Below are 14,373 nucleotides of genomic sequence, written 5' to 3' on the forward strand. Positions count from 1 at the left end.
CACCATCCTACATTGTCCTGCCACACACCATCCCATATTGTTCTGCCACACACCTTTTCCACTGTGTCCTATCACACATCATCCATTGGTATCCTGTCACACACCATCCCACAGTGTCCAGTCACACACCTTTCAATAGTGTCCTCTCACGCACCTTCCCATAGTGTGCAGTCACACACTTTACCATAGTGTCATATCACACACCTTCCCATAGTATCCAATCACACACCGTCCCATAGTGTTCTGTCACACAACATCCCATAGTGTCGTATCATACCATCCCATAGTGTCCTGTCACACACCATTCCAAAGTGTCCTGTCACACACCATCCCACAGTGTCCTGTCGCACACCTTCCCACAGTGTCCTGCCACACACCTTTCAATAGTGTCCTCTCACACACCTTCCCATAGTGTGCAGTCACACACTTTACCATAGTGTCCAGTCACACCCGTTCCCATAGTGTCCTGCCACATATCATCCCATAGTGTCCAGTCAAACACCTTCCCACAGTATCCTCTTACACATGTTCCCATAGTGTCCTGTCACACACCATCCTGTAGTGCCCTGTTACACACCAACCCATGGCCATAGTGTCCTGTTACATACCATCCCATAGTATCCTATCACACACCTTCCCATAGTGACCTGTCACACACCATTCCAAAGTGTCCTGTCACACACCATCCCATAGTGTCCTGTCGCACACCTTCCCATAGTGTCCTGTCACACTACATCCCAGAGTGCCCTGTCACACACCTTCCTATAGTGTCCAGTCACACTACATCCCAGAGTTTCCTGTCACACAACATCCCATAGTGTCTTGTTACACACCATCCCATAGATTCCAGTCACACACCATCCGATAGTGTCCTGTTACATACCATCCCATAGTGTCCTATCACACACCTTCCCATAGTGACCTGTCACACACCATCCCATAGTGTCCTATCACACTACATCCCAGATTATCCTGTCACACACCATCCCATAGTGTCCAGTCACACGCTTTCCATAGTGCCATGTCACACACCATCCCATAGTGTCCTGTCACACTACATCCCAGAGTGTCCTGTCACACACCTTCCTATAGTGTTCAGTCACACACCATCCCATAGTGTCCTGAAACACACCAACCCATAGTGTCCTGTCACACTACATCCCAGAGTGTCCTGTCACACACCATCCTATAGTGTCCAGTCACACAGCATCCTATAGTGTCTAGTCACACTCGTTCCTATATTGTCCTATCACACACCATCCCATAGTGTCCTATCACACACCATCCCATAGTGTCCAGTCACACACCATTCCATAATGCCCAGTCACACGCCTTCCCATAGTGTCCTGTCACACACCATCCCCTAAAGGGTTGTCACACCCCAACCCATAGTGTCCTGTCACACTACATCCCAGAGTGTCCTGTCACACACATTCCCATAGTGTCCTGTCAACCACCATCCCATAGTTTACTGTTAAATAAATAAATAAATAAATAAATAAATAAATGTGGGTACAGCTCAGGCTTTGTTTATTTCCCCTTCCAAATATTAAATATATATATACCAGGAAACACAAAACAAAAAAGTCTTCAACAATCTTATTTAAGAAATGGACAATGTTGCCCGAGAAGCTGCTGACGTCAACCAAGATTTGATCGACGACCTCAGCAGCACGTGTGTTGATACTAACGTGGTTGAACTGAAACTGAAGACGCGTTATGAAGTTCATTGGATCGTCGTATCTACGCTGAGAAGTAAGCAGTTGTGGTCAAGTAAACGTTTGCTCAATTTCCATTTAACTAATAACTAATTACTGGGTGGGGTGCGAGGGTGCGGGATGTGTGTGGTGTGTGTGCATGAGATAGATGTAATGTGCAAACGCGGGAGCACATAGACGCCAGATGCTGATAACTTCAGGACGTGTGAATGTTGAAAATTGTCTTGTGTCCAATAGTACAAATGATGTTTCTGTGGATGTATCTTCATTAGACACATCAATAGAATGGGGAGACGCCATGTCTGTGAGTCTGATGGTAGATGACAACGAACCGACCAAGGTCTGCCAGCAGACGTCCCCTGCAGCATCAATGGAGGGATACGATATGACAGCTTTTGTGTGTCGGGGATACCCATTTGCAGACATGGTGACCGTCGAGGCGAAACATTCCTTAACAATCTGTGAGATCGAAGTGTATGGCCGAAATGCATCACAAGGTGGTATGTGTATCACACTCATTCTTCATTTCAATAACATTGCATCTCTGCTGTCTCTTGCTGACTGTTTCTTGATGTCAAATGTGTAAGTAAAAATCAACAGATTTGTCTCTTTCGAATTTTATTTCAAATTCAACAGCAAATCGCTTTCCCCAGAGTGATATTTTATAACTTGTATTGGCAGGATCGAAGCCAAGAAACTGCCAGGGTGAATCTTGCATGCCGAGACCAAACACCCATTCACATTGGTTAAAAGTGATTTTCATTGTCAGGAGTTATGTCGTTATATAGAGAATCTTACCCAAGTGTCTTTTGATATCAAATATATCAACAAGTATACATGTATATCAAGACAAGATTTTATTTATCATCCAACATTATTTTTCTAACCTTTTCAGTTTGTAGACAGTAATAAGCAGTGTCTGAAGTGTAAAAAGTACTGCTAACAGCTTCAGTAGCAGAGCCATAAGGGGGGACATTTGATTGTGACATCATGGTTACAAATGACGTCACAATGATCTGCAAAGCATTGTGATGCCATTTCATTGCAGCGATATCTACAATGTAGATATCGCTTGATCTCACCTAAGCGATTTCCCCTGTGGGACCCCGTTTTGGATGATAAAAATTATTCTGATCTTTCATCAAATTTCAATATTTCCTTTAGTTACTTTTTTATGAACATTTTTGTATTTGAGTAGTTGGGAAAGATAATCAATAGAAGGGTGTGTGGGTGGCAACACTGTTAAATATATAGCGACGCAATAAATAAGATCTTAGCATCTTATATGCCCCAAACAAGGTCCATTCAATTTTCTACCTCATTCTACAGGGTACCCTTTAATTGGTAGGTGAACAAATTTCGATTTTCACTTTCTTATAACCCGTATTTGTATAGCATGTGTATTAGATCATTGCATGACTGAAGCGCTCGCTCGATACGAGGGTTGATTGATAAGTTCATAGCCTTACGTAGCAGACAAATGGAAAGACTTGAGGAACGTGCAGGACTTGATCAATGCAAATTCCTCAAGTTTGACAATTTTAAAATTTCACAGACCCCTGCTTATTTTACTGACTTGGATATACCTCACGACATCATGTAATGTCCACAAGAAACATTTCACAAAAAAGCAGTTCCTTCTATGTGAACTTATCAATCAACCCTCGCTAAAGAAGCCCGATCATACCTCCATGCCAAAATGATGAGAACTGATTGGTTCACGTGATCCTGATAAAATACTATGTACTCTGCAGGGAGGGAAATACATTTCTGTTATATAACGCACTCAGTAATAACAACTATATCTAGTTCTTCAGTGCATGCAAACAAGCCAAGGACATGACTACAAAGGCGACATGAACTACACCGTCACGGGCACCCCTTGCATCGACTGGAATGAAACAAAGTACACCATCGACCAATTTGCAGATTACTCCTTCAAAGACATCGGCAGAAGATGCAGGGCACCAACAACAACCAACGACCAACCCCCGTTCTGTTTCATAACACCTAGTAAAAGGGAATACTGCCCCATTCCACACTGCGGTAATAAACAGATTTTCAGCTACCTACGTTCGGAGTTCATCAGTTCGAATTCCGGTTTGTGCTGATTATATTTTTCTCGGTTTGTCAGCACCATACCCTGTTCGTAGGTTTGACCAAAGTGAAGACGTAAGACCTGCATCACTTTGGTCTCTCCTCCCACATGAAGCTGACACGCCGTGATACAACTGAAATACTTTCAAAGCGGCGTTTATCGGAGTTAATAAGTATTTATCACCGAACTCATTCATTCATGCTTCGTTCTTGATATTGTTTAAGATACGAAATTACAATGGTTTCAATATAATATTTTGCGTCATATTTTACCAACAAATAAGTTATTATTTAAAATGGGAAACATCTACGTGGATTACAACTTACGGAGGACACTGTAATGACACAATTGAAACTGTTGAACATATGCTTTGGTATTGTAATTGTGTCAACTCCCTCTGGACACCGTTCGAACAATGGTTATAACATATATCACGGGCTACAAATCAACTAAATAAAAGGAGTGTATTCATAGGATCCACAGTACACATTCCTGAACATGTTAACCTGTTAATAAATTTGTGCAAAGTGTAATATTCAGACACAAAACGTTTAAAAAGGTAGGTAGCCAAATAAGCTGAGGAATATATATAGTACGTCTCATTTAATTTTATCATATGTTTGGTTTTTAATTGAAAATGTCTCAAATTATATATTCAAAAGGAATGAAGTGTACTGGTTCTATGTAGCACTCAAAGAATACTGCGGCATGGTTTTGTTTTTAAAAAATAATTTGATTTAAACTTTTACCCCTGCCCAAATTAAACATACGCAACTGCCGATTGGTTTCTTAGAGTCTTATATTTGAAAATAAACAAAATGTGCTTTTTTCGGCACAAATGTATAACATTTCCAACAGGATATGGGTCATGTGGTTGCAAATTCATTTCTTACCTCAGTCTTTATTGAAACGGGCGGTGGGGTAGCCTAGTGGTTAAAGCATTCGCTCGTCACGCCGAACCATACTCACTCCCTCACTCTTTATTGAAGCAATTTATTTTTACAAAAAAATACCCAGTCACAGATTACGTTGCTCAAACTTGGTATACTTTCTTTTGTCCCTAAGTTTATGTATTGGTATAAAAATCACTTCGCTGGTCAAGTTGTCATCATCTCTTTGTACAGCAGTGAACAGTGAACAGTGCAAATATACTGAACCAAATTAAAAACTTCACAATCCTAAAATTTAACATTTTGACAAGTTATCATTGTCGGCCCTTATTGTGTATTTAAACAGTAATGGCCACGTATTGTCTTCAGATAACACCCGTTTTTGTGCAGGTGAATCGATCAAAATCATGTGCACAGCACTATAGTGGCAAAAGTGTTTTTTCACGTGCAACTGGTCACGTGGCCATGATACCGCACGTGTTTTCAGCCATACTTGTTAGCAGTCATTAACAAAAAAAGAAAAACACAAGAAAACAAAAGTCTTTACGGCCTTTTGTCATGCCACGCCTTTCAAATGTGCAACGTGAACGTGCCATCGGCATGTTGCAAACGGAAACGTCCGTAGCTGAAGTCGCAAGGACGATAGGTTGCGACGGACTGTTTATGATTTACAGACGCGTCTACAGCAAACGGGTACCACCGCTGATCGCCCTCGGCCAGGTCGACCACGTGTGACGTCACATGCAGAGGATCGTCAGATTGTATTACGTCACCTCCGTAACCGATTTTTAACGGCTACATCAACCAGAAATGAACTGTTTAGGGGTAGACTGAGTGCGCAAACTGTTCGAAACCGTCTGAGAACTGCTCACCTTCAAGTACAACGGCCATACTGCGGGCCGATTCTGACTCAATTACACAGACGTCAGCGTCAGTTATGGGCACAGCGACACTTACGATGGACATAGAGGAATTGGAATCAAGTCGTCTTCAGTGATGAATCCCGATTTAATCTTCGATTTGCTTATGGTAGGGCGAGGGTGTGGAGGCGCCGTCCTGAACGTTACGTCCAGTGTTGTGTACAGGAAGTTGACAGATTTCGAGGCGAAAGTGTCATGGTGTGGGGTGCTTTCTGTGGCAATGTACGTGCCAGGCTTCTTGTCAACCGTGGCAACCTCAACGCTGCTGCTTACCGCGACCAGGTACTGGCACCAGAACTTCTGCCTTTTATGGCAGCACATGGACCCGGTTTGATCTTCCAACACGACAATGCCAGACCCCACACAGCAATTTTGACAAGGATTTCCTTCAGAATGCGGGAGTCAACGTCATGCATTGACTGGCCGTCAAGGTCTCCCGACCTCAATCCCATCGAACAAGTCTGGGATGCTCTTGGCAGAAGTCTGCTCACTCTCCAGAACCAACCACAGAATTTGCAAGATCTTGGCACCATTTTGCAGCAACAATGGCGTCGTCTTCCCAATCATGTGTTCATAAGCATCACAAGGTCCATGCGGAGGCGTTGTGTGGCAGTTGTCAACGCACATGGTGGCCATACACGCTACTGAACTTGTGTGCCATCAGATTCTCGTGCTTGGGACTTATGGTTTAAACTGTTGATGTTATTACCGAATACCGTAGGTGCTTGCAACAAATTATGGTTACCACCGTTAATTTAAATCCTTCTTTGGACATTTATGATTAAAACTTACCTTCCCTGATACATTTGTCCGTTGAATATCATATATGGGATTACTTTTTAAAATGTGAAGTTTTTAATTTGACTCAGTATAGAATAAAATACAACAGAATGTTCTGTTATACAAAGGCCTTATGTTATGATAATATCATAAATTACATTCTGGTAAAAAGAACCTGAAGAATAAAGAATGGGTTTATTGGGGCTTTGTTTTTCGTCTTCAAAATCAATGGTAATGTATGTTTTGAAATAGGAGACTATTACTGACCTTTGGTGCATAACGGTACATGTTCCTCTCACAGACAGGGTATGTCGTCAAGGAGATGGCAGAACTTACTCTGGGTATGTGCGTGAAGCCAATGGTGCGCCTTGTCGTAGTTGGAATTTGGTTGCACCTCTTGAATTCGACCTCAATGGCCTCATCTCTGACAGAGACACGCCTAACTGCAGGAACCCACTTGGTTCTATGTCAAGACCATGGTGCTTCGTCGCAAGAGGAAACGCGTCCTTGTGCTCCATCCCCATTTGTCGTGAGTTTTCAGTTATCAGCAACTTTTGTGAAGCTATTTTGTTGTTTCACGCTGTTGTCAGCAGCACTCCAACTATAGATGAGATGAAATTGGGTTTAACATGGCGTCCAAGATTATTGTACTTATATAGCGACGTGCATGCATGTGTGTGTGTGTGTTCGTGTGTGTGTGTGTGTGTGTGTTCGTGTGTGTGTGTGTGTGTTCGTGTGTGTGTGTTCGTTCGTGTGTGTGTGTTCGTTCGTGTGTGTGTGTGTGTGTGTGTGTGTGTGTGTGTGTGTGTGTGTGTGTGTGTGTGTGTGTGTGTGTGTGTGTGTGACTGATGCCAATTTATGGTGCTTGTTCACTGAGACACCATGCCGCAGTTTACACATGAATACCCCACCCAGTCACAGTATACTGACTCCAAGCCGACCAGTCCTTGTTTTAGCCCCATTACGCCTAGCGCCAGAATCTGATGCAAGATGTGATACAGTGGAATCTGATGTAAGATGCGATACGGTAGAATTGTATTTAAGATGGTGCAGTGGAATCTGATGTAAGATGCGATATGGTTTTAATCTGATGTAAGATGTGATAAGTGGAATCTGATGTAAGATGTGATAAGTGGAATCTGATGTAAGATGTGATACGGTAGAATTTGACGTTAGATGTGATAAGTGGAATCTGATGCAAGATGTGATACAGTGGAATCTGATGTAAGATGCGATACGGTAGAATTGTATTTAAGATGGTGCAGTGGAATCTGATGTAAGATGCGATATGGTTTTAATCTGGTGTAAGATGTGATAAGTGGAATCAGATGTATGATGTGATACGGTAGAATTTGACGTTATATGTGATACAGATGAATCTGATGTAAGATGTGATACAGTGGAATCTGATGTAAGATGTGATACAGTGGAATCTGATGTAAGATGTGATACGGTAGAATTTGACGTTAGATGTGATACAGTGGAATCTGATGTAAGATGTGATACAGATGAATCTGATGTAAGATGTGATAAGTGGAATCTGATATAAGATGTGATAAGTGGAATCTGATGTAAGATGTGATACGGTAGAATTTGACGTTAGATGTGATAAGTGGAATCTGATGCAAGATGTGATACAGTGGAATCTGATGTAAGATGCGATACGGTAGAATTGTATTTAAGATGGTGCAGTGGAATCTGATGTAAGATGCGATATGGTTTTGATCTGGTGTAAGATGTGATAAGTGGAATCAGATGTATGATGTGATACGGTAGAATTTGACGTTATATGTGATACAGATGAATCTGATGTAAGATGTGATACAGTGGAATCTGATGTAAGATGTGATACAGTGGAATTTGATGTAAGATGTGATACGGTAGAATTTGACGTTAGATGTGATACAGTGGAATCTGATGTAAGATGTGATACAGATGAATCTGATGTAAGATGTGATAAGTGGAATCTGATGTAAGATGTGATAAGTGGAATCTGATGTAAGATGTGATACGGTAGAATTTGACGTTAGATGTGATAAGTGGAATCTGATGCAAGATGTGATACAGTGGAATCTGATGTAAGATGCGATACGGTAGAATTGTATTTAAGATGGTGCAGTGGAATCTGATGTAAGATGCGATATGGTTTTAATCTGATGTAAGATGTGATAAGTGGAATCTGATGTAAGATGTGATAAGTGGAATCTGATGTAAGATGTGATACGGTAGAATTTGACGTTAGATGTGATAAGTGGAATCTGATGCAAGATGTGATACAGTGGAATCTGATGTAAGATGCGATACGGTAGAATTGTATTTAAGATGGTGCAGTGGAATCTGATGTAAGATGCGATATGGTTTTAATCTGGTGTAAGATGTGATAAGTGGAATCAGATGTATGATGTAATACGGTAGAATTTGACGTTAGATGTGATACAGTGGAATCTGATGTAAGATGTGATACAGTGGAATCTGATGTAAGATGTGATAAGTGGAATCTGATGTAAGATGTGATACAGTGAAATCTGGTGTAAGATGTGATACGGTAGAATTTGACGTTAGATGTGATACAGTGGAATCTGATGTAAGATGTGATACAGTGGAATCTGATGTAAGATGTGATAAGTGGAATCTGATGTAAGATGTGATACAGTGGAATCTGATGTAAGATGTGATACGGTAGAATTGTATTTAAGATGGTGCAGTGGAATCTGATGTAAGATGCGATATGGTTTTAATCTGGTGTAAGATGTGATAAGTGGAATCAGATGTATGATGTGATACGGTAGAATATGACGTTAGATGTGATACAGTGGAATCTGATGTAAAATTTGTATTTCTGTCAACAGAGACCAACTGTTTTGCTACTTTAATGCATACACAAATATCAATAGCTGATGTTATTAACCTGCAAAACTTACTAATTGAATGTTGGATACATATGCTCACGCCATCTGAGTGTCGACCATACTCAGATGTAAGATGTGATACTGTGGTATCTGATGAAAGATGAGATACTGTGGAATCTGATGTAGATATAATACAAGATAGCAACCAAATATATGTCCTGGGATGTGACTTAATGTGGCTGACCTGATATATGTATGACCTGACGCATGGTTTGATCAGTTATTTGAAATATTACCTGACGAAAGACCTGATATCTATGATCTGAGGTATGACCTGTTGTATTACCCATTGTATCAGTTATTGTAAGTCGATTTTAGATCTCATGTATGACCTGAAGCATTAACTAATATTTGTATACTATTATTTACAGCAACCAATGTAGCTGTGAAAACATCCCTTCCTGATGTATCTTCTACCACAGAGGATGCAAAGGCAACATGTTTTTGCTGGAAGGGAACCTATACATTCTTTGAAGTTGCCTTGAGCCATTCTTATGAACACTGTACTCATGAGGATCAAACGCTAATGATGTGTTACACAGGGGATACGGAATGGACGTATTATTCCATAGGTATATATTATGTAAATTTATTTGAGAAAGGACAAATTGCGATTTTGGTGATAATGCTTCGTCTGTTTCATACCCTTCGAAACGTCGTTTTCCAATTGAGTGAGTGAGTGAGTGAGTAGTTGAGTGTAGCGATGATTTGAACATTAATCCAGTTAGATCACAGCTGTCAGCTTCATGAGGGAGGAAAGCCCGAAGTGATGTTGATCTCAGTCTTTTTCAAGCTTGGTGAAACCAACGAGCAGGGGTATGGTGCTGACACACCTAGAATCATAATCGGGCAGAACCAGGATTTGAACCCATGAATCGAGGTTTCAGACGTGCCTAAGAGACGCAACTCTGCACAGCAAATTGTGGCGGCTCAGATTCCTGGGACCAGCCTTGCCCCATGCCAAATGAGACAGATTAATACGTCTTCTGACTAAAACATAATTGGTGTGGAATATTATCTGTTTGTATTAATGTAGACGTTAAAGCAAGTATTTTTCGAGGATACAGGATTTCTTGGAACTCGTAGGATTTCAGTGTAGATTTCAAAATGATAAAACATAAGTATGCTTATTAATATGCAAACCTAATGAAAGTTATTTTAATGACAGGGCCTCGCGTGAGCAGCAGCAGTCTTTATGAGACGTCTAGTACCCTACAAGTTGCATTGACCTCCAGCAGTACCCCTGAGATGACCTTGACCAGCAGTACCCTTGAGATGACCTTGACCAGCAGTACCCCTGAGGTGACCTTGACCAGCAGTACCCCTGAGGCGAGCTCGACCATCCGTACCCCCTACCAAAGCTTCACAAATGTATCACCTGTCAGCACCAGCTTCGTCCAGTCATCATCTGTGTCAACAGACCATTCTCAAAGCAGTGAAACTTATAACCTATCAGCCTCCTCTTCAATATCCCTTTCAAGCAGTGACCAATCCTCAGTTGCCCCTTCAAATGAATCTTCTTCAAGCAGTATTCTTTCTATTTCACCATCGCTTACCGTTGCTGAACAAAATATATCCTCTTCCTTTGAACCATCAACGGAGTCGTCCCTTGATCTCTCGTCAGTAGTCACCGTGGGTGCCACAGAGGCTCTGACCACCACGGCCACACCAATCACGACGACTGCACCAAAACAAAACTGCCAGTGTCGCTGCAAGCGGAATCTAAGTACTTCGGCGTTATCTGAAGTCATGGATGAAAGGAAGGCAAACTTAACCGTAGATCGTCGAACAACCTCTGCCTTTATCCGGCAAAAGACGAGCGCCACAGACCAACGTCAAACTGCAACTGTGTCTGGGACAGTTTGCATGGCAATCGTTTCCGTCATGTTCTCATGCATCTTCATCCCTGACATCATCAGCGTGGCATCTTTCTTCATCAAATGCATCAAGAAATGGGGGTGATTTCTGATGTGAAGTGTTTGAGATAACTGTCGCTGATGCATTTGTAGATATTAGCATGTGTCTTCGTGTGTCCATGTTCTTGCGGTTGTAACATCTCTTCAGAGGGTAGTTTATCATTAGTCTAAGTGTATAATGTTTACTGTTGTTTAGAATTTAGCTGTAACGCCAACACGGTCATTACTCCTGTGAAGAATAGGCCTCGCTCGTACCAGTATTTTTGTTTTAAAAACCAATCAAATTGTAGTTTGTGAACCGACTGATGTTGTGTTATCGTACCCCCACAACATGAAAAGCCAGGTTTTTCTACTCCGGAACCTACACCTTCCTTCAGTTTTCTTGGTAATTTTCAAATATCTTTTTTGGTGTTTCAACCTTAAATGAAGAAAATGCACAACCTACTATCTATATTTCTAGAGAAAGGTTTTCGGAACATTTCCCGGTCGGAAACATTATGGTCTTAAAATCGGAAGGTATTTGGAAGGATTCTGGAAGGAAAATGTGCCCGTTGCCATTGATATGTTACTCTTGTTCCCACCCCCTCGTCTGGTTTGTTTGGTCTAGACTGGATAATGTACCGTTTTGCGATGGCGGTTTAACGCCGCTCTCAGCAATAGTCCAGCTATATGACGGCGGTCTGTAAATAATCGACGCCAGACAATACAGTGATTGATATCATGAGCATTGATCCTCACAATTGGAATACGATAACATGCATCAGCTTAGTCGGTGAGCCTGACCACCCTATCCCGTTATTCGCCTCTGACGACAAGCATGACACGATATGTAAAGTGTAAAATCACATCTGAGGATTGATCGTCCCTAGTCAGTTATTAGTACTCTGCAGTCAATTTTCCCACCCGATCCTCATAATAGTAGACAGGCCCCATGCAGCTGTCAAGGAACCAGTAAGAATTGTAATGTTAATCTGATGCACGTTGATGTTGTAACATGATTCCACAGTGACATATTTCCGACGATCTGTGGATTGTCTTTTCAAATACATGTACACTTAGTGAATACAGAGTTGATTGCCACCAAGTGACGTTGTTCAGAAAGCTACTTAGGTGTATGTTTCGTTTGTGTTACATGAAAGTTTTTAATTGTATGATATTGAAAACATAATGATGACAACCAAAATAATAGAATATATAATTCCACAGAAGACGTCTAAGGGCACATGTTTTTATCCCAGTGATAAGCGTCCATTCAAAAGCATTCTCAGCTCCCTGGGGATCATACACCAATCAATCATGCGTCCTGGTACATACTGCTTGTCTGATGGCGTGAAAATATTATAGGGACGATATGTGTTGAGCTCATTTTTGTTGTCCAGCGCCCTGACTCAGGTGGAATAGTGTCGAAGGTACCGTAAAAATGTCCTTATAACCCGACCTAAAAGGGCGGGTCCGTCGATCCGTCCGTCCGTCCGTCCGTCAATCTGTCAGTCCTTGCGTAGGTCCGTCCTACGTCTACATCATAGATTCTTTTCAAACTTGGGGAACACTTTTTATACCTATAGGAGAAGAGCAGTGCGAAGTATGATTTCAATATTTTGATTTTCTGAAAGAAATACAGCTTTTTACTTAGAATTTTTTTCACCTAAACATTTGTGTGACCTGTAACTAGAACACTATTTCATGGATTCTTTTCAAATGTAGGGAACAGTTTCCTCACTTGTAGAAGAGGTGCAGTGCAAAGTGTAATTTGATATGTGTATGTTCTGAAAAATATGATGTTTTATGATGTTGTGTACTTAGAATAGTTTCTTACTTCAATATTTATAACTTAAAAACTACTTCATGAATTCTTTTCAAATTTAGGGAACTGTTTCCTCACTAATAGAAGAGGTGCAGTGCAAAGTGTAATTTGATATGTGTATGTTCTGAAAAATATGATGTTTTATGTTGTTGTGTACTTAGAATAGTTTCTTACTTCAATATTTATAACTTAAAAACTACTTCATGAATTCTTTTCAAATTTAGGGAACTGTTTCCTCACTAATAGAAGAGGTGCAGTGCAAAGTGTAATTTGATATGTGTATGTTCTGAAAAATATGATGTTTTATGATGTTGTGTACTTAGAATAGTTTTTTACTTCAATATTTATAACTTAAAAACTACTTCATGGATTCTTTTTCCAATTGGGGATAAAGATTCTATTCTAATAGGAGAGGCGCAGTGCGAAGTATGTTTTCAATATGTGTATTTTCTGCAAAATAAAGTTATTTTTTTAAAAAGGAATTTCTTTTTTGACTGAAACATTTATGAGTTATGAGACCTGTATACTTGAAAAGTACCGCATGGATTTTTTTCAAATTTAGGGAACAGTAGCTTCCATACTAATAAAAGCGGCGCAATGTAAAGTTTGATTTTAAAAGGTGTATTTTCTGAAAGAGTGAGTATGGTTTTACGCCGCTTTTAGCAATATTCCAGCAATATCACGGCGGGGGACACCGGAAATGGGCTTCACACATTGTACCCATATCGGGAATCGAACCCGGGTCTTCTGCGTGACGAGCGAACGCTTTAAACACTAGGCTACTCGACCGCCCCTTTTCTGAAAGAAATATGATGGGGTTTTTTATGTTGTGAACTTAGAATATTGTTTTTACTTCAAATTTGGGTGACCTGTAACCTGAAAACTACTTCATGGGGTCTTTTCCAATTGGGGGTACAGTTTCTGTACCAATAGGAAATGTGAAAATCTAAGTTTGATTTTAATATGTGTATTTTCTGAAAAGAATATTGGTATTTTCATGTTTCAAACTTAGAAATATGTTGGAGTCGAAGTCAATGCGCCATGCTCACTTTTTGTCTTGTTGACTGTTATTTCCTCCGATCACTGTTAGATTTAGAAGTGCATCTTTCCGTGTCGTTTACATGTTACTTTACTTCAATAAAATTTCAAAGCTATATGTGGTGAGTTGTTACTTTGATCTAATATCATTCATTTACTTTCACGCACGACCCCTGCAGATTCGGTGCAGAATAGGTCTTTAGCAAACCATGCTTGCCGTAAAAGAGGCGACTTACTGGATTGGGTGGTCAGGTTGCTGACTTGGTTGATGCATGTCATTGTATCCCAATTGCGTTGATT

The 14,373-nt window shown here is 40.7% G+C and overlaps 1 protein-coding gene across 2 annotated transcripts in view; it reads left to right on the top strand.

Annotated features, from left to right (window-relative positions):
• The window catches only part of LOC124126589, a 77,420-nt gene extending 63,241 nt beyond the window's left edge, over nt 1-14,179 (top strand). For both annotated transcript variants that reach the window (XM_048397854.1, XM_048397855.1), the window contains 6 exons: nt 1,609-1,755; nt 1,991-2,218; nt 3,528-3,764; nt 6,708-6,935; nt 9,687-9,887; nt 10,484-14,179. In XM_048397854.1, coding sequence (XP_048253811.1) covers nt 1,609-1,755; nt 1,991-2,218; nt 3,528-3,764; nt 6,708-6,935; nt 9,687-9,887; nt 10,484-11,277 — 1,835 coding nt within the window. In that variant the 3' untranslated portion in view covers nt 11,278-14,179. The remainder of the gene's footprint in view (nt 1-1,608; nt 1,756-1,990; nt 2,219-3,527; nt 3,765-6,707; nt 6,936-9,686; nt 9,888-10,483) is intronic.
• The last annotated feature ends 194 nt before the right edge of the window (nt 14,180-14,373 follow it).

This window comes from Haliotis rufescens, unplaced genomic scaffold, assembly GCF_023055435.1.
Source record: "Haliotis rufescens isolate VD_foot unplaced genomic scaffold, xgHalRufe1.0.p SCAF_17, whole genome shotgun sequence".
Lineage (NCBI taxonomy): Eukaryota > Metazoa > Mollusca > Gastropoda > Lepetellida > Haliotidae > Haliotis > Haliotis rufescens.